Raw genomic sequence first — 21,009 nt, 5'->3', positions numbered from 1 at the left:
ACCATATGGTTATTATAAACATTATGTTATGTTGGTTTTTTATTTTATTTTATTTTATTTTATTTTATTTTTTTTTTTTTTTTTTTTTTTTTATTAATTCTAAGCGATAAATTTATATCTACGTTTGGATTATAAATTCGTTAAAACGCTCGACAATGGCATTAATCATTATAATCAATAATGATTATTATTATTATTAAATACATTTATATTGTTTATCTAAGATTGTGCGCATGTTTGATTCTTATACTTTTTTTCTTTTTTTTTTTTTTTTTAAATAATTTTGCGTTATAAATTATACAAATGAATAAGTAAAAAGGTTACACGTGCAGCTTACAACAATTTTGCTACTTGATACATACATAAATCTTTTTTCTGACATGGCACCCAACTGATTATTAAACGAACGAGCAAAACCGTCTGGGTTGAGTCTATAAATCTAAATAACGCCAATTACCAGTCCGTGATCCTTACGATCTTCGCGATCGAATCACGAATCGTTTGCATGATCGATCGTTGAAAGAATCGACTTTCTGATTTAATAGAAATCTCTCGCTATTGTTTGTAATATTATTTAAATAAATATTCCTTCATATTGTTAATCGAGTTGTAATTAAAAAAAAAAAAGAAACAATTAAGAAAAGAATAAAACGAATAAAAAAAATAAAAGAGAAAGAAGAATAAAGAAGAAAGGCATTACGTGTTAAACGATCTAACGATTGTTATTTTACTTTTTTATTTTATTTATATATAAGAATTTAACGACAAATATTACTAATTATGATATATATATATATTTTACTTAATATATAAATATATATATATAATTATATATATTATGTATATATATACACATGATTGATTAATAAATTTATTAACATTCATTAACATCGAACATTTCAAATCGCGGAGGCTAAAAAGAAGAAATAAAAAGAGAAGAGAAATCAAAAAGAAAAATTACTACAAATCTTTACTCATAATTAAAAAATAGATTTACTCGGAACAACATTTGCCATAATACGAATAACTTGAACATCCATTTTCTAATTTTTATCTATGATTAAAAAATAAATTTAATAAAATCCCCATTTAAACATGGTACTCGTATCAACATGTCACTAAATACAACGAGCAGTTATCTACATCAAGTTATAACAAACAATTCTCTCTGTCTCTCTCTCTCTCTCTCGTATTCTCTCTCTCTCTCTTTATCTTTCTCAACGCACGCACAATATCCACCATAGCAATCAGTAAAAAACCGGGAGAAACGTTCTAGAATGAAAGAAAAAAAGAAAGAAAGAAAAAAAAACACGATAATAAAAAAAAGAAAGAAAGACAGAAAGAAAAAAAAAAAAAGAAAGAGCAGGTAAAGAATCGCGGATATACACAAAATCGCGAGGGAGCCTATTTTTTCGTGATATCGCATGCCGACAAAAGCCGACAATTACGAACTCGCAGGGATAACGCTTGGTGTTACCGCCAGCTTTTATCGAAACGGGAAGTACAGAAGTGCAAAAGGAGCAAGAGAGAGAGAGAGAGAAAAGAGACAGAAAGAGAGAGACAGAAAGAGAGAAAGAGAGAAATACAGGCATAGAGAACGAATGAAAACGAATGAAAGAGAACGAGTGAGATAGAGGGAGAGAGAAAGATAGATAGATAGATAGATAGAGGTAGAGAAAGAGAAAGAGAAAAAAAGAGATAGATAGAGAGAAAGAGAGAGAGAGAGAGAGAGAGAGAGAGAGAGAGAGAGAGAGAGAGAGAGAGAGAGAGAACGATGCTACATCGCCAACACGCTAGTTGGAATTTGTGGAGAACCGCAAAAAGGAATAACGAGCAATAGTAATACTAGTAATAGTATTGGTATTATCAGTGTAGTAACAATATAATAATAGTAGTATTAACGCTAGTAGTAGTAGTAATAATCCATGAAAAAGATAGAGAAAAAAAAAAGGAAAATGAAGAAAAAAAACAACGCAAACGAAGAGGAAGAAGAAGGAGAAGAAGAAGAGGGGGAGAAAGAAAATAAAATAAAAAAATGGTGGAGTATGTGTGGAATGGTGTAAGAGATTAGGAGGTTCCTTTCTCGTTCTTTCGCGATCCAAGGGGATTATCCTTGAAAAACCGTACGCGTATGGGGGTGGGGGACGAAGGGAAGGGAAACAACTAGATATACTACTCGGTATAGTCAACTTTCTCACTCTTAACGTTAGTAGAGTGTGTAAAATGCTTAAAGGATAATTTCCCTAGCAAAAATAAAGCTACCGTAATCACGGCTGGCTCTTTGGAAAAAAAAAAAGAAAGAAAAATAAACTGCCTGTATCTCTTATTTATTTCTTGTTTTATCTTTTCTTCTTCTTCTTTTTATTATTCTTTTTTTTTTTTGGTTCTGTATTGTTTCGTTTCCTTTTTTGTTTCCTTCTTTTTTTGTCTTCCTACAACGCCTTCCTGAAAAACGTCGCTTCTTTCGTTCATAGGAAATAAATTTTCGAAACGCTCGGATTCTCTACGTTGAGAAATTTATATCAACTTAAACAAATTCTCTCCCTTTCTTTCTTTCTTTCTTTCTTTCTGCAGTGACTTTTTGTTCCTTTCTTTTCTTTTCTTTACTTTTTTTTTTTTTGGGATGCACGAAAAAATCGCTTTTTTTCCCCTCTAAACGAAGAAGGAAATTTTTTCCATTTTGTTTAATCGTATACGAGAGTATATCTATTTCGTTAAAAAAATAGATATTAAAAAATATACATGTATATATATATATATATATATATATGCAAAAATAAAAACGTCTGTTAGAGAGAACTTTATATTCAATATATACTATATATATATATTAATATATATATATTAATATATATTTATATATGTATGCGCATATGGATTTAATGTCAATATCGTTAGAAAGAATGACTCATCGATTGAACGTACGTAGATACATTAACTATAATCGTATATGTAGGACCAATTGAAACAAATTTCTATGTATCTTGACACACACGTTATATATTTTCCTACCAGAGACTCGTAATCACGACTGCTACGATGATCTCACCGTCAATAATTTACTCTCAACGAGACAGCTCCGCAAATCGTTTGGGTTACGTTAACAATCTGTTGATCGCTTATGTTCTTACGAATCTTGAGAAAATTTTATTATTAACAGTCAAAGAAATTATATATTTTCGAATATATACATATACATGCATGTATATGTATGTGTAAATTTTGTTTTATTATTATAAGGAATAAAATTAAGAAATAATAAGCTTTAAATTAGATCTTAGACACTTTTATGCGATTATATATCCAAAAATTTTGTATATAAATCTTGAAAATTGCAGCGGTGGTAATAAATTAAATTCGTACATTATTACTTGTACCTGTATATATATATATATATAAATATTGCATTATAACTGTTCCAAATTGCAGCAAGAAACAGTTAGTTACATATATGTTTTATATATATACATATATATAAATCCAAATTTTCACGTAATAACAAAATTCATTTGTTTGTTTTCTAATAAATAATAAATCGAAGAAAAGCAAATACACACGTACACACACACATATGCAAAAATATGCGTATATATAAATAAACATGCTCGATCAATAAAAATTTAATTTAAAAACCGTATTCAAATGATTCTGTAATAACAAAACTCGTTTATTTATTTTCATATATATTTATATGATATAACAATGGTAAAAAGAAATGAAAGAATGAATGGAAAAAAAAAATAGGAAAAACTGAAAATAAACATACTAATGTCAATAAACCAAGCATAATTTTTCTATTCGTTTGGGCCGATAGGTAAAGTAACGTGTTGAATTAGACAACCCTGATTCCGGATAATGAGCTGAAAATAGAAAACTATAAATACCGCGGGTACGCGTCTTCTTAACGCTTTCGAAGCATGACTCAACGCGTTTTGTGAACTGTCACAAAAAGAAGCATTGCACGGCTGTCGTTAAATGAACGACATTCCACACGACTCGGTTTTGCCATAAAGAAAAAGAAATAAAGAAAAAAAAAAAACAAAAAACAAAAAGATTTTCAGTCGGGAAGAAAGAATTGACTATACTGATATTTTTAGAAAATCCGTATACGCAGTTTTTATACTTTTAAAGGTTGATAATCGAATTGTAGATTTTTTTTCTATTCTCTTTTTTTTTCAGAAAAAACGACGCAACAATGATTCGAAGGTTACATCGAGTGAATATTCAAAAAATTCGGATATGCGATTTTTCTATTTTTAATTATTGTCTTTATAAATATTTTTATACGCGAAACACGTATGATCGATTTTTGTTCTCTTTTACAAAACGTAACGCAACAGTAATGTAGATATCAGAAACTAAAATTCCCCGAATAATCTTCTCTCTTATCTTTTAAGTAATCAAAACCAAAATGATGACAATTTATCACGGACGTATAGAATAATAAGAAAAAAATAAATAAATAAATAAATAAATAAATAAATGAAAAAAGAATAAATAAAAGGGACATAATTTAAAACGAAAAGAAAATAAATAACAAAGAGAAGAGATATAAAGAATAAAGCGGAAATAATTATGAGAACGTCAAAGCTAATAATAAATCAAACCAACAATAAATCGATTTTATTGTACTAAACGATCTTTCCCGATGTAATCATGATCTATATTTATCCACTTAATAAAACGAAAAAACAAAAAAGGAAAAGAAATACCGGAATAATAAAATAAAATAAAATAAAATAAAATAAAATAAAATAAAATAAAATAAAATAAAATGAAATAAAAATTCGACAGAGAAAAAGGAAAACGAACAAAAAATACATTTGTAGAATTAACGGAGGATAAAAACGTGAGAAACGGAGAAAAACTTTCTAAAATTACTAAACAATACATTTTTCAATCTATTCTTCCACGTCTAGTGATATAGCCTTCGAAAATCAAAAGCCGAAGGTATCCGAATAAGAGCGAAGCGAGCGATGGGTTGCGTCTGGGTTGGGAGGTGGTAGGATCAAAAAAGAGAGAGAGAGATAGAGGAAAAAAAAAGAAAAAAAAAAAGAAAAAAAAAGGAGCAATCAAAAATAAAAGAAAGAAAAAAAAAGAAACCCCGTGGGGAATTTTTATTTTTTTCTTTTTTTCTTTTTTCTTTTCCACCCCCGGAATATATTGTCCTCGTTCGATGAACCCGTGTAAACGAAAGTATAAAGAGAAAAAAAAACAGAACAAAAGAAAAAGAGAAGAGAGAAAAAAAACGAGGTTAGAAGGGAATGCTCGACGAATTCAACAATTTTTTATGAAGAATAATACAGACCTATGTGTATATGCCAAGCTGAATATACAAATATACAGGGTGTACCGATTTCAATAATAGATTTCCAATTTCCATTCAATTCGAATCACATTTGTGTGCTTTTCTGCGTTCGTGCGTGAGTACTTGAGTGCGTGCATACGTTTGTGCGTGTTCATATTGACTAAAATCATTATAATCTCTTGCAAAATCATTTACTCGGAGACCAACGAAACGTTTTAACCGGTAAACAATATTATTGAACTATTACAATAAACGAAATCGTTAAATTGTAATGGGACACCCTATATAATAAGGTAATAACTAAACTTTGAACAAAGTGTTTTCCGTTAATAGATTGTATATCATTTGTGCAAGCAAATTCTATGAGATATCGTCATTTCAAATTAAATGGAAAAAAATTTCGAAATACATATATACGGGTATATACAGAGTGAATCAAAAGTTTCTTAGATTTGATCATTTTAAAATTCGATTATATTTTTTTTTTCTGATTATTTCCAAGCTAACTTTTCTCTTCTTTTCTCGTTTCTTTTCTTTTTCAATCGAGTACTAGATATTTAGTGTATTTTTAAATTTTACGATCTAAAGAAAGAAAGGAAAAAAGAAAAAGAAAAAAGAACGTCTGAAAACTCTCTCTCGAGAAAAAAAAAAAGAAGTAATTGATTTTTAATTAAATGAAAAGTAAATAAATTTAATGCAATTTAATGTAATTTAATTTAATAAAAAATTAAATAAATTTAAAATAAAATCATCTAGAAACTTTTGATCTCTATTCTGTATATATGTATGTGTGTATGTGTATATATATATATATATATATACGTATATATATATATAGAGAGAACAACGAAATTTCAGTCGTATTAAAACTTGGCAATGTTCCACAAAAGAAAACTATTAGTACTGTAGTTTTATATATATATATATATATATATATATATTAATACATACATACAAGCGTATATATAAACTACATACAACACACATACGTCACTATTAACGATATCGATTAACACGATCTTAGACGATATAAAAAAGAATTATTATTATTTTATTATTTCCTTTTTCCTCTTTTTTCCTTTTTTTTAATGTCAAACTAATCAACTCAAAACTCTATTAATATTTTACGTTCTAACTCTCGAAACATGATCGTTAGTAGGATTTTGTTACGTAATGATGAAACATAACGAATAATAAGAAAAATCGAATCAATGAACACAATGCTTTCATTCATTTATGATCGATCATCGTTGATTTATTATTATTAATTTTTTCTGTTATTTCTTTCTCTTTTACATTCCTTCTTTTTTCTTTTTAATTTTAAATCGTCTACCCCAATGAACACGGCTTTGTCCATTTAAAGTTCTTGATATTTCGTACTTAATTAAACTTGATGATATCGTTCCCGATCTTATGCATGTATTATTGTATTAGTTTGGTTCGGATTACGTTGACGATTCGACGTTACTGCATTCGAGACTCGTTCCTATTAACAATTCCATCCTCGTTTTGTTCTGTCACTTAAGTTAAACGTTCGTTTTAAAAATGCATACTTTTATACATTTGCTAACCGTTTCTTTCGTACCGAGAGCAGTCAGTCCAACGTGTTATTTGCATTTTCATTTTATTTCAAAGAATTTTAATTTCAACATGTAATGTTAAACCATAGAAGCTTTATGGATCCTAAATATATCTCCATGTATTTATATCGACGAAGATAATTATAGGTTTGGCCAAAGGTTCACGAACGATATTAAAAATCAATTAAGTACTACTTCGTTTCGAAGAGTTTTTACACATGAAGGGGAAAAGACAACAGCATAGTTCAAAAACGATCGATCGAATCTTCAAAATCGTTTAGAAATATTTGACCCACCCTATAGACACGGGGATACAAATTCTTAAGGTATACTTTTTTCACGCTTAAGTAGATTAATAAAAATATAAAAAGAAAAAGAAAAGAATAATAATAGTAATAATAATTTCCAAATTCGAACGTAATTAAAAAAAAATAAAAACGAAACGAACGAACGAACGAACGAACGAACGAACGAACGACCGTCTTCGTCTGAACTTTAATTATCTCGGAAAGATTAAGAAAGATTACGTACGAGAGGGAGGACAAGAAAAAATAAAAGAATAAATTTCATCTTGAAAAGAGAACAACAAGAGAACGATTGCAGAGAAAGAAGGGAAGACAGATAGAAAAAGAGGAAGATAGGAAAGAAAGAAACTGAAAATTACCAGTTAAAATTCGACGAAGAATGACAAATAATAATGAAGATAAAAATCTAGATCAATTATCTTTTTAACAAATTTAAATAAAACGTGAGAATTTCTGTAGTAATAAAAAAAAAAAAAAAGAAAGAAAAAAATCTAACTCTAAATCATATTTGAAGAAGGAAAGAAAAAAACAAGGAAGAAACGACAACGAAAAAAAAGAAGCAAATAAACAAACGGCTATCTCCTGCTAAACTTTTATCATCGCACAATAAGATAATAAAGCGTGCCAAACAAATTTAATCTTAAAAAGGGAATTGAAACGATGAGACGAGAGGAAAGAAAAAAAAAGAAAAAAGAAGGAAGAAGTATAAGTGCGATTATTAATTCGATTAAAATAAAAAAATATGAAGAGAGCACGCTTAAGAGGAAGAGAGAGAAAGAAAGAAAGAGAGAGAGAGAGAGAGAGAGAGAAAGGAAAAGATAAAGAGAGCATAGGATAAAAAACAAAAAAAAAGAGACAGAGAGAGAGAGAAAGAGGAAAAGATAAAGAGGGCACAGGATAAAAAACAGAAGGAAGACAGAGAGAGAGAGAGAATAAAAAAACAAAGAAAAGAAAAGAAAAGAAAGAAAGAAAGAAAGAAAGAAAGAAAGAGAAAGATGGACAGACGGAGGTTAGTACACGCGCATGCGCAAAGATCGGAAGTAACAAAGTCGCGCGCGTGGTTCGAAACGTTCTTTTTAAAAGTTGTGTGCTAAGTCAGTCACGTACCTGCCGGTGTCCGGAGCGCGGCTTTTCAACTCGTAATACATAAAATCTTTCGTGGTAGTCGAGAGAAGAGATAATGCTTGCTCGAAGTCGTCGTCACCAAATCCGTGTTGATCATTCGTGTTGATATCGGTAAGGGCGGCGAGATCGAATCCCATGTCGATTCCAGATTCATCCATTCTAATAGGATCGAAGAAGGAAAGAAGAAAGAAGAAAGGAAAAGAAAAAAAATAAACGAAAAGTGGAGAATAAAGACTGATGAAAGAAAGCACGATGACGTGTGGCGGGGAAGGGGTATTGTTTTCTTCTTCTTTCTTTCTTTCTTTTTTCTTTTTTGTCTCACTCTTTCTCTTTTTTGTTTCTCTTTCCCTCCTCTCCCCCTCCCCCCACTTTACTTTACAAATCTCGTTTTCTCGTAAAGAAACTTTCTTTCTTCGTAAATAAGGTTATACTCGATGTATCTGCTTCTCTCTTTCTCTCACTCTTACACTTTGACGTTTCTTCCTTTTGAAAATGATCGTTCCATCTCTCTCTTCTTCATCTTCTTACTTTTCTCTTTCTCTCTTTCTCTCTTTCTCTCTCTTTCTTTCTTTCTTTCTTTCTTTCTCTCTCTCTCTCTCTCTCTCTCTCTCTCTCTCTCTCTCTCTGTCCCCCTTCCTAATTTTACGTATTATCCTCCTCTGTCGCACATCAACATGGCGCCGATTTTTTCTCTTCCTTTTCTTACTTTCTTTTATTAGCGAACAACGATACTTGAAACTTCACCTCGAAAAATTCTTTTCGAGAAAGAAAAAGGGAGCCGCGTGTTGGAACGAAACGAAGGAGAAATTCGAGAGTAAAAAAGAATGAATATGGAAAGAAACAATTACAAACAAAAAATCCTCTCAGAGAGAGGGGGGGGGGGAACTAACCAAAAAAATACGTACGCGACGAGAACGAAACGGGACCGAAAGAAAAAAGGGGGAAAAAGGAAAGAAAAAAGAAAAGGGAAAAATAGATTAAAAAAAAAAAATTAGAGATTATTGGCCGCAGCTGCCGGCAGACGACTCCCAGTCCCGCGGGATGTCGCGAATCGCGATCACTGAGCGCGCGCGTGTGCGCGCTGCCAGCGCGCACTGTGCGAACCGACCGCTCTCGCTCGTCCGCTCGCGCGCGCGCGCCTCGTCGAACTATACGCTGTGAGGAGAGGCGAGCGAGTGAGAGAGATAGAGAGAGAGAGAGAGAGAGAGAGAGAGAGAGAGAGAGAGAGGAGAGTAATAAGAGTGGGGGTAACGATACCAGTAGCGAGCATGAGATAGACCGCGAGTACGTGGGTATGAGAGAGAAAGAAAGAGATAGGAGAGAAAAAGAGAGAGAAATATCTTGCGTTTTATTATACTCAAGAAGACATAGTTACTACTAAGAATTGAAGATGCAATGAGTATACAATGACGATAAATTTAACTGGGAATCATTTAAAAATTATTCAATTAATTCATACGAAAATGTTGTAATATATTATTTGAGAAAGTGAGTGAGTGAGAGAAAGAGAGAGAGAGAGAGAGAGATTCTTTTAATTTTCTTCTAAACATTACATAAACAAAGACGCAACGAGTCTATATTTATCGTTTTGTGAATAACTAAATTAATGGCAATAAAATCAAATTTATACTATAATAATTCGAGAAGAAAGAAAAAGAGAGAAGGGAAGAGAAATAGTATTTTAATATACTCAACGAGTACGTCAAAGAACAAAGATGTAACGAATGTATAGTATTCAAATATAGATAAGATAAAGTATCATTTGAAATGTTATAAAATTAACGATAATCGTACTCGAGGAATAAACTTGAATTGAAATGAAAGAGAAAGAGAAAGATACAGAAAAAAGAGGAGAAGAAGAATAGAAAACAAAAAGACAAAAGAGGATAGAAATATTAAGAAATGTATATATATATATTAGAGATCTCGTAAAATGTCAAGAATTATCGCACGAACGAGCATCGACGAGGATCCGTTCGATCCTATTGGGAAGCGCGTCGAATCGACGATGATCGAGAGCCCCATCACCTCGGATTTTATCCTCGATCTCACGCGGCAATACTCTTCCGACTTATGCCGACGTAATGGAGAAACGTGCCGGTTAAACCATCTCGAAATAGAGAAAGAAAATATTAACGCGCGTATGCGTGCGTTTATTAAGGAACTATGATGCGCGGCCGATGCACGCCATCTCGAACGATTACTACGCGTATCGCGGAGGAATAACACGCATGCGCAAACGCCAGTGCTCTTGTCTCCGATCGCCATCATTACCGCCATCTGTCTGCGCTTATGTGTACTACATTCGTTTTTTCTCTCTCTCTCTCTCTCTCTCTCTCTCTCTCTCTCTCTCTCTTTCTTTCTCTATCTACCGTTTAGAATATTGTTACGTTTTTCTTAAGTTTAAAAATAATATATTTATTCTTGACATTGACGTACGACTATTGATTAAAAAGAAAGTAATTAAAAATTATTGTTTGTTCTTTCTTAATTTAAACTGGTCGATACGTACGTGTAAAATTACAATGTACGTTCGATAGCAATGCTATTGAACCATTCCCGTGAGATTTTCGTTCAAATAAATTATTTGTTACTATTGTACAATTTTATATTATATTATATATGCATGAAAGAGAGACAGAGAGAGAGAGAGAGAGAGAGAGATATTGTGATATTGTATATTTCATGAATCATTGAATACATTAATGCATGATGAATAATATCGAAAATTTAATGAGATTATTGCTCCAATAAGTTATTTATACAATATCATATCCTCTCTCAAGTTTTTATTTTATAATGTTATATTATTATTATTATTATTATTATTATTATTATTATTATTATTATTATTATTATTATTATTATTATTATTATTATCATTATTATTATTATTATATATCATCAATCATCAAATTCGACAAAATGACAAGACTGAAAATTAGATAAGATTATTATCCAAATAAATTATTAATATTATATCCTATTCCATTATATCCAAATACATTATATTGTTCATATACTATACTTTATCAAAGAATAAAAACAACTGTTGAATATGAAAATGATTACAAATTTATCAATAAATTTCCCATAACTTTTCATATTCTCCTCGTTCGAATCGTTCGATTTTGAAAAGCGATATGAGAAAAAGAAAATGTAAGAAAAATTAGAAAAAGAAGAAGAAAGAGATACAATTCCTAGATAATATTGTGTATCGGTTAAAATGTAATTTTTTCTTCATTGCTTTTCTTTTTTTTTTTTTTTATAAAAAAAAAAAGAAAGAGTTCAAATCGGGCAATTGAAAATATTGAAATTTGGTGTCGAGAAAATTTCGTTCGAACGTATGTATCTCGATCAACGAATCCTTATCGTAACCTACCTGACAGATAACGATAATGAATGCAAGAAACATGAAGAACAACCGATTATTTTATTTACCCGACGACGTTTCTTCTTAGATTAATCGATGTTTGAAAAAGAAAAAAAGAAAAAAGAAACTTGAAGGAAAAGAAAAAAAAAAATAGACATTCATGAAACACGATCGATGAAACATGAAAATTGTATCGCTAACGACGACGTATTTACGAAAAAATACAATTCCTCGCCTCCGTAATTTAACATACACACGTGTGCGTGTGTGTACATCTCTTTGGTAATACGCAAGTACAATATTGAAACTAACGAAAAGAAACGCACATCATTTCTCAGAAAAGTAAAAAAAAAAAAAGAAAAAAAATATTACGATGCACTTCTGGATGTTAAAAGCAGCACGCAATGTTTTTCTTTCAATTTGTTTCCCTTTTTCTTTCATCTTCATCATGTTGCAAACGTGTCTGACAAACTATAATAACACTATAGTAACACAATATCTACGTGTGTGTGTGTGTGTGTGTGTGTGTTTCCTTGTGCACGTATGCATTTGTAGGTACAATTTTGTAGAAGAAAATGTAATATTAATATTAATAAAAGAAAAATTAAAAGAAAAGGAATAAAAAAAAAAGATAAAGAAAGAAAAACCAACGAAACAAAGTATGAAATTAATATGAATAAAATTAATATATCTATACATATTATATATAGATAAATATTATATATAGATAATATTATATATAGATAATATTATATATAGATATAATGAATAAATTAATAAATTCATGACATACTATAACTAATATATTCATGACATATAATAATTAATTAATTCATGAAATACAATAACTAATACATTCATGATATACTAAAAACTTTCTCATGTTACTAACACTTCTATATAGGTATATGTATATACATATATATGTATATAGATACGTATATGTAAATACGTAATATATTGATAAATTTACGGACAATATTCGAGATGGCGTAATTTATAAATTTTGCTGACACATGACTCATAATGATGCTCGATTCTCGACATCGTAAAAACAATATTGAAAAATGAAATCAAATCAATCGGTATAAAGAATTCAGTTCGTCTTGTACAACACTGCAAAGATGAATCGCTTTCGATCGATCCTGTGTTTTACGTTTTTCGTATTAATTTTATTAAGAGTGAGAGGATACCAGATGTTTAATAAAAACAGACAGCTACCACCGAAGATATCCAGTAAACTCGACGACTATTGGCGAGCTTACAAGGTAACAGTCTTAATGCAATATAATCTTAAAGATAAAAAATAAATAAGTAAATAAAAAAAAAACGAAAAAGAAATATTAATTTTTTATCAAAACAATTACATTATTTAAACGTTTTAATTAATAAAAAATAAAAAAAAAAAAAAACGTAAGTCTTATAATGCAAAAATTGTGAATTGGTATTAGTATGACGTAAGAGACGTAAAAAAAAGAAGAGAAAAAAATAAATAAAGGAAAAGAATGCTTAACTCAAAACTCGAAATATCAAATAAATATCGATTATTCATTATGAAGTAAATTTTTTTAATAGAACATATTAAAAATTAATGTCCATCGTGATAAGTAGGGAAATATAATATTTAAATATTTTAATAAAAAAGAAATCGATAGAAAAAGGATCAATTGCAAAAAAGTATATATATATATATATATATATATATATATATATATATCAGTAGTAATATTATATCAGTAAATTATCATCGAAACAAAAAACAAAAAGAAAAAGAAAACAAAAAACTTTATTAATCCAATAATAAACTACGTAAGGAGCTTATTAAAAAAAAAAAAAAAGAAAAAAAAAATTAATGAAGCATCGTTCGTCCCAACAAAACAACAGGCACAATTCAATAAGACTTATAGTGGAAATCTCGACAATACAAGACGCATCAAGTGGGAACAAAATCTCGTGAAAATTTACGAACATAATTTAATGGCTGCAGCGGGACACCATGGTTACACGTTACGAGACAACCATATAGCAGATTTAAGCACTAAACAGTACGTTCGAAAAATGGTTAGTAAGAATTTGCAATAGTGATCTTTATCTTATAATATATATTATATTATACATATTACATATATATATAAACGTATATATATATATATAATCAAATAGCTTATATATAAAAATATATATAATATATATATATATATATAAAATATTGAAGAGTCATATTGGATATTTCGTCGTCCTTAATATTATAAAACTTCGTATGATCGTGTACGGCTTGTTATCATGTACAACGGGCTCTATAAATTATTCATAGAGTAAAGAACTAAACCGAGATAGCTTATTTAGAAAGCATCCATAAATTTGGTGCTTCGTGTTATTACACCTTTCTCACATTCGTTGTAATGGAAACGTAGAGGTGATAACGAACGTAAGACGATCTATCGATCGAACTATATACATTCGTACATATATACATACATATATACAACTTATATACCTATTTATTTACTCCTGTTAAAGATGCCATGTATAGATCGTAGATCTTCGATTACGAGATAGCTTGTTTAAGATTCGCTTAAATCTCACGATCAGTTTTATATCCATACATATTTATGTATATCTTTACCTATATATTTTACATCAATAAATATTGTAACAAGTAAGAATATAGTCAAAATTTTTTAATATCGATTAATAACAGTTATTCATTATTTTATATTAAGACGAATTAATTATTGTTCTTTCAATCTCTTTTTCTTTTCGCAATATTTTGTTTATTTTTGTCTTGTTCTCCTGTTTTTTTTTTTTTTTTTTTTTTTTAAATTATTTTTATATTTATCGGAAAAAATAGAGCACATTATAGTATCATATGTACGTTATTCGATCGAAACTCGATTTTTTTACAATATGAATTAATTATTATTAGAATAATTATGACAGACGTATGACTATAATCAAATTTTTGCCATAACAATCAATATAATGTTTATTATTATATATTTATTATATAATAATCTATTATTTATATTTATTAAATCAGTTATATTAGATAATAATCGAATTTTGTAATAACAAAATTAATACAATAATTTCACAATTAATAGAACATTTATTTATATATTGTATATATATATATACGTATGTATGTATATATTATCTGTCTGTAATCTTCACAAAGATCTACGATCTCTATAAATCTATCATCAATCTATCATAGATCTATAATCTATTTCTTTGAAATATCTACGAATGAATCTATCCTATAGATTCACGATCTATATATAATCTCTATAGATCTATCATCTATCCTATAATCAGCATAAATCTCTGATCTATCTATCAATAATCCCTCTATCATTTATCTATCAGATATAATAAATAAATGATATCAATCATTTCTATTCTCTATAGATCTATCATTTAGCCTATAATCTCCATAGATCTAAGATCTATAATATCTATCAAATAATCCTTATTAATCAATCAATCATTTATCTATATTAAAAGCCACAATAATAAAAACTAAAACTTAACAATATATTTATAGAATAGAAATGTTTAAATCTTTTTCCTTTTGTTTATCTTTTAAAGTACGCTTTCTTTCCTTTTTCTTTTTATCTTTTGTTCTTTTTTGTTTTCTATGCAAAATACAATCTAAGATAAAACTAATGCCAAGTAGAAGACGTCGTTTGCCCGACGACGAGATGGTCTCTTTGGCCTTGCACGATCCTAAACTCGTACCATCTCATTTGGATTGGCGGGAACTAGGCTTTGTGACGAGGCCAGTGAATCAAATGAAATGTGGAAGCTGTTATGCATATTCAATAGCTGCTACGATAGAGGCCCAGTTATTTAAGCAGACTGGCAAGCTAATCCCATTGAGTGAACAGCAATTGGTTGATTGCAGTACGATCACTGGGAATATTGGTTGCAACGGTGGTTCCCTTAGGAATACCTTGAGATACCTTGAGAAATCAAAAGGACTCATGCCGCAAAATATGTACCCTTACAAAGGCAAAGTATGTAACATTATTCTAATTGATTTATCATCATCAAGAGTCGATTTTTTTTTTTCGTTTTTTTCTTTACATTTCTTCTCTTCTCTGTCTCTTTGTTCTCCTTTTTTTCTTCTTCTTTCGAACGTTTAAAAAGTAAAAATTAATTCAGAAAAAATTATCTCCGAAATATCGTGGAATTATTATTCTTGTTTTTTTTTTTTTTTTTTTTTTTTTTTAAGAATTCATAATTTTGTTTATTTTATATACACACACACATATTTGTTTCTATGATAAAAAAGAAGAATGTAAAAATATTTTTAATATTGTCTTATATATTTTATAAATTTTTATATTATGCATCAATGAAGACATATATATATATATATATATATATATATATATATAATATGTAATAACAATAATGAAAATTAATATACATACAAATAATTCAAGCGATGCTTGACACTTTTATTTATTTATTTCTTTTCTTTTTATTATCTATAATTTTTTTTTTTAACTATAAACAATTGGTCTTGAAAGTAGATTTGAAAATTTATCAGAATTGTTGAATGAAATGTATATTATGGTTGATCCTTTAGCTCGTAAATATGTACAGATTACAGTGATTTCTCAAGCGTGTGCATGATGCAACTGCAGATTTTTATTTTGAATTACTCTCTCTCTCTCTCTCTCTCTCTCTCTCTCTCTCTCTCTCTCTCTTTCTCTCTTCTGCGTTGCAACGAAACCGGTTATATATTTTCGTTCGAATTTCTTGAAATTTTATGCAACAGCCAGTTTATTTTTGCAATAATATATGATGCTTTTTCTTTTCTTTTTTTCCTTTTTTCTTCTTCTTCATTATCATCATGCATAAATACGAAATGTTCAATGCAATAACATATGTGCATATACAAGCAGAAATAATATTTATTTCTCGATTCATAATTATCTAATTTGATTGAATTAATTTAAAAAAATTCTGTCTGCTCTGCTGGTGTTGAGTTCTGTTAATTCGATGATGTAATCGAAAACTCGTCTAACGTATGATGAAATTTATGTTAATCTCTTTTCAATATTACTAAACTTATAAAATAGTATTTGAAAATTTTTTTTGTTTTCTTCTTCTTTGTCGATTCCTTTCTTTTCTTTTTTTTTTTCTTTCTTTCGAACACATCTCATATAAAAAATACGTGAACAATTCTGATAAATTTATATCTTTCGAAAGAAAAGAAAATTGATTTCAAAAAATTTGTTAACGCAATTTCGACGGATACTGAAATTTATTAAATTAAAAAAAAAAAGAGATTATTTTTCAAAAATTTTAATTCAAAAGATTCGTGAAAGCGACATATCAATAAATATCAATGTCTAATTAAAAAAAAAAAAAAAGAACAGAAATGTATTTAAAAAATTATTATTAAAAATGATGTATTAGAGATAAAGTAATAAAAATTATTTCTTATTGTGTCGTTTTTTGTTGTCCTAACGTTAGCAATTTTTCAAACGAACAAATATTAATTAATGTTTCTAATGAAAATCTCTTTTATGATTACTAGCAAGGCCAATGCAATTTTATAAAGGATCACAGTGTCGTTAATATAACTTCATGGGCAGTTTTACCAGCACGTGATGAAAAAGCATTAGAAGTAGCCATTGCGACAATTGGTCCTGTAGCAGCATCAATAAATGCGAACCCAAAGACCTTCCAACTTTATCAGTGAGTAAATTTATTTTCGAACTTATCTTTCTTTCGTATGAAAAGTCTCCGAGAGGACAAAATATTTTTAGTCTATTATATATGTATGTATGTATGTATGTATGTATGTATGTATGTATGCATGCATGTATTTTTGAAATAATATGTAGATATTTTTAATTTGAAAGAAAGAAAATAACACTCATTGTTTTTCATAACAAAAATAGTTTCGACGATTCGATAAAAAAACATATTATCGTAAAATAATTATTATTATAATGATGTTGCATTGTATTCGAATTACTATAACGAATAAGTATTACTATTATTATTATTATTATTTATTACTGTTATTATTAAAATTTGATTATGATAGTATCATTAATAATAACGAGAATATTTAATTTTTATTACGATATTAGTACTATTATTATTGATGACGACGACGACGATGATGATGATGATAATGATGATAATTAGATGATATATTTAATGAACAAACAAAATTATAATTTTGTTATATATAATTTGTTATATCATATATATATATATATATATATATATATATATATATATATCATACAAAAAAATATTCCATTATTCGGATAAGTGCAGATAATTTAAAACGAATGCAATATGATATTTACATACATGAATGACATATCACCTAATTTTTGATAAATATTCATTGATATTTTTCATATATACATCATAATATAAATGTAATAAATCATAAACAAAAAAATTGTCATTATTTGAATATAAAAAAAAAGAATGTTTACCATTATATTTGAATCAGCTATATTATATTTTACATATATCATATAATTATTTGTTCATAACGATCGATATATTTTCATACGTATATATGCATATATACGACGTATATATGAATATACTAAATCATATAAAAATATATCTACTGTAATATTTGCATAGAAATAATGTGAGCTTGAAAAAACAAGTTTCTACATAAAAAAAAAATATCTACGCATACCCACACAGAGATAGACATACACAAATATATAAAATTTTTCATTTCTTTATACTTATAGCCAGATAAAACAGATAATATTATAAACTTTAATTCATTAACCCTGGTCCAATGATGATAATAATGATAATAATAAAAACAAAAAAATAAATAATAATAATAAAAGAAAGAATTTCCCAATTACAACGAACCATGTTACAATTTCAACGTTGGTGGTCGATTTCATCATACTTGTGCGAGTCAATTAACTTTTATATATTATAATATGTCGCAATGATTTTTTTTTTTTAAAAGTGTGGCCTTTATCAAGAGAATACGTAACATTCCTCGAATTTAACAATATTTGCATATAAGACATAAATATCATCGAGAAATTTACTTACGAATTATTTTCATCCATTTTTGCCTTTTTTAAAAATGTGATTGGTTTCGTGATAACCTTGAAAAGAATGACAAAAAAAAAAGAAAAGAAATTAAATAAATAAATAAATAAAAGAAAAAAAAATCCATTTCGCTTCTTTTTAAGAAAGTGATTGGTTTCGTGATAACCTTGAAAGAAAAGAAAAAAGAGGGGAAGAAAAAAGAAAAAGAAAAACAAGAAATAAAAGAAAAGAAAAAAGTATTGCGAGAGTTTTATCGATGAGTTTGCTGTTTGTAAGTCATCGAACTCGTATCATTTTTAAGAATAAAATTTTTAATGCTCGTTACATTTTTATTATGAGCGTTTACATATATATATATATATATATATATATATATATATATATATACAATAAATAATACATAATATATAATTATTATATCATATAAAATTATATAAATTTTCTTATATCATACGATAAATATATATATGTTCAATGTATTTACACAGACATATACAAATTATATTTAAGATTACAGATATAAATGTGTGTATATTTTTAACTTAACAAAATTACGATTCTCATTACAATATAAAAACAATAAAAATGGAATATATTGAATAAAAATGTTCCATAATATATATAGTAAATACATACATATAATATACATATACGTATATGATGCGATACGTATTCTAAAATTCATTAAAAGAAAAATATTACTATTATTATTAATACTATTATCATTATTATTATTATTATTATTACTATTATTATTATTACTATTATTATTATTATTAATTATGTTAATATATATATAAAACTTGAATATTAAATCGAAATAAAAATGAATTTACAGTCAAGGCGTTTACGACGACGTTGCATGTACTTCTGATATAGTAAATCATGCCATACTAATCGTTGGATACACACCAAACGAATGGATTTTAAAGAATTGGTGGGGTGAACATTGGGGTGAAGGTGGTTACATGCGACTGGCAAGGCACAAAAATCGTTGCGGTATTGCAAATTATGCGGCTTATGCAAAAATTGAATAATATCTATAATTGTAACACACCTGTACTTATTACCTATAATTAATTAATAGTAATTAAAAGAGTCCATTTTTTTTTTTATTTATTTAACGATACATTCATCATGACTGAGACATTCATCATTATCAATATGACGTGATAAAACGTTTAAATATTTTGAACGATCTAATCGCGCAACATGTGTATTATATTTGTTTAGTAAACAAGAAAAAAGAGAGAAAGATAGAGATCTTGCGTTAATATAAAGTAATATCGAATTAATGTAACGTGAAAGATACTTAACAAATTTCAATTAAAATCAGTCACACCAAATTGAATTTAAAATCGTTATTGATTAAAAAAATAGTAGGTTTATATTAAAAAGTTATTGAAATTTTATTTATATGTTAAATTTATATATCGATTATCATTAATAGTAAAGATTAAATATATATATGTTATATCATTCTTATCAATAAACGATTAATTATATTAGAAAAATATTAATTAATTGTTATCGGTAAATCATTAATTATACTACAAATTTATATTGTGTAATTATAAAAAAAAATTAAAATTATAATAAATAATAAAGAAAAGAAAGAAATCTTAATCTTTAAATATTTCACTTAGAAATTTTATCGTAATGTATGTATGTGACTATCAACGTTTTATTTATTTATTTAATTATTTATTTATTTATTTATTTACATCGTTTTGAATGCTTCGAGAATTGTAGTTACAAACAGGTAACACGATTTGTAGATAGTATGACGTAGAATGAAAAAAATTCGATATTCAGAAGGTTGCATTATTCTGAAATATTTTTACATATTTGCGTTAACCCGGATGCTCTTAAGGGAATACATCCATAAGGATAATAAATTTTCTTTTTCTCTCGCCAACCTTTTCAATCTTCGTACTTGCAAGTTATAGAATAAATTGAACAATCAAAGCTTGTTATCTCTATAATATATTCTAAAAAAAAAAAAAAAATAATACGTATGTATATATAATATATAAAAAAAATAATGTATAATATTATATAATAAAAAATAAAATTATATAATAAAAATCGAAGTTTAAAAAAATTTCAATTTTTTGTGCAGCCCTGAAAACCTAGCCGAAAATTTTTATTTGAAACATTTGCTTATGTGAACTATTAAAAGCGTAGATATTTTTGTCAAATATATTTTTAAACGAGAAACGATCTTGTATATTTAATTTTGTTAAA

General features: G+C 27.7%; 2 protein-coding genes across 3 annotated transcripts in view; one reads left to right on the top strand and one right to left on the bottom strand.

Annotated features, from left to right (window-relative positions):
* The window catches only part of LOC122635153 (microphthalmia-associated transcription factor), a 120,570-nt gene extending 110,191 nt beyond the window's left edge, over positions 1–10,379 (bottom strand). Inside the window, exons 1-2 of one of the 2 annotated variants that reach the window (XM_043825024.1) lie at positions 10,275–10,379; positions 8,301–8,477 (exon numbers count right to left, since the gene is read on the bottom strand). In XM_043825024.1, the coding sequence (XP_043680959.1) occupies positions 8,301–8,476 (176 nt within the window). In that variant the 5' untranslated portion in view covers position 8,477; positions 10,275–10,379. Of the gene's footprint in view, positions 1–8,300; positions 8,885–10,274 lie in introns of those variants that run through there. The other variant, XM_043825023.1, reaches the window with a different exon arrangement.
* A 106-nt stretch (positions 10,380–10,485) lies between these two features.
* On the top strand, positions 10,486–20,134 carry LOC122635159 (procathepsin L-like). The gene is made up of 6 exons (XM_043825035.1): positions 10,486–10,563; positions 12,872–12,959; positions 13,576–13,752; positions 15,351–15,710; positions 17,246–17,406; positions 19,601–20,134. The coding sequence occupies exons 1-6, from the start codon at positions 10,499–10,501 to the stop codon at positions 19,797–19,799; spliced, it is 1,050 nt and encodes a 349-aa protein (XP_043680970.1). The 5' UTR covers positions 10,486–10,498; the 3' UTR covers positions 19,800–20,134.
* The last annotated feature ends 875 nt before the right edge of the window (positions 20,135–21,009 follow it).

This window comes from Vespula pensylvanica, chromosome 17 (assembly GCF_014466175.1).
Source record: "Vespula pensylvanica isolate Volc-1 chromosome 17, ASM1446617v1, whole genome shotgun sequence".
Classification (NCBI taxonomy): Eukaryota; Metazoa; Arthropoda; class Insecta; order Hymenoptera; family Vespidae; genus Vespula; species Vespula pensylvanica.
Note: the sequence above shows the minus strand (reverse complement) of the source record. Positions and strands in the feature narration are given on the sequence as shown.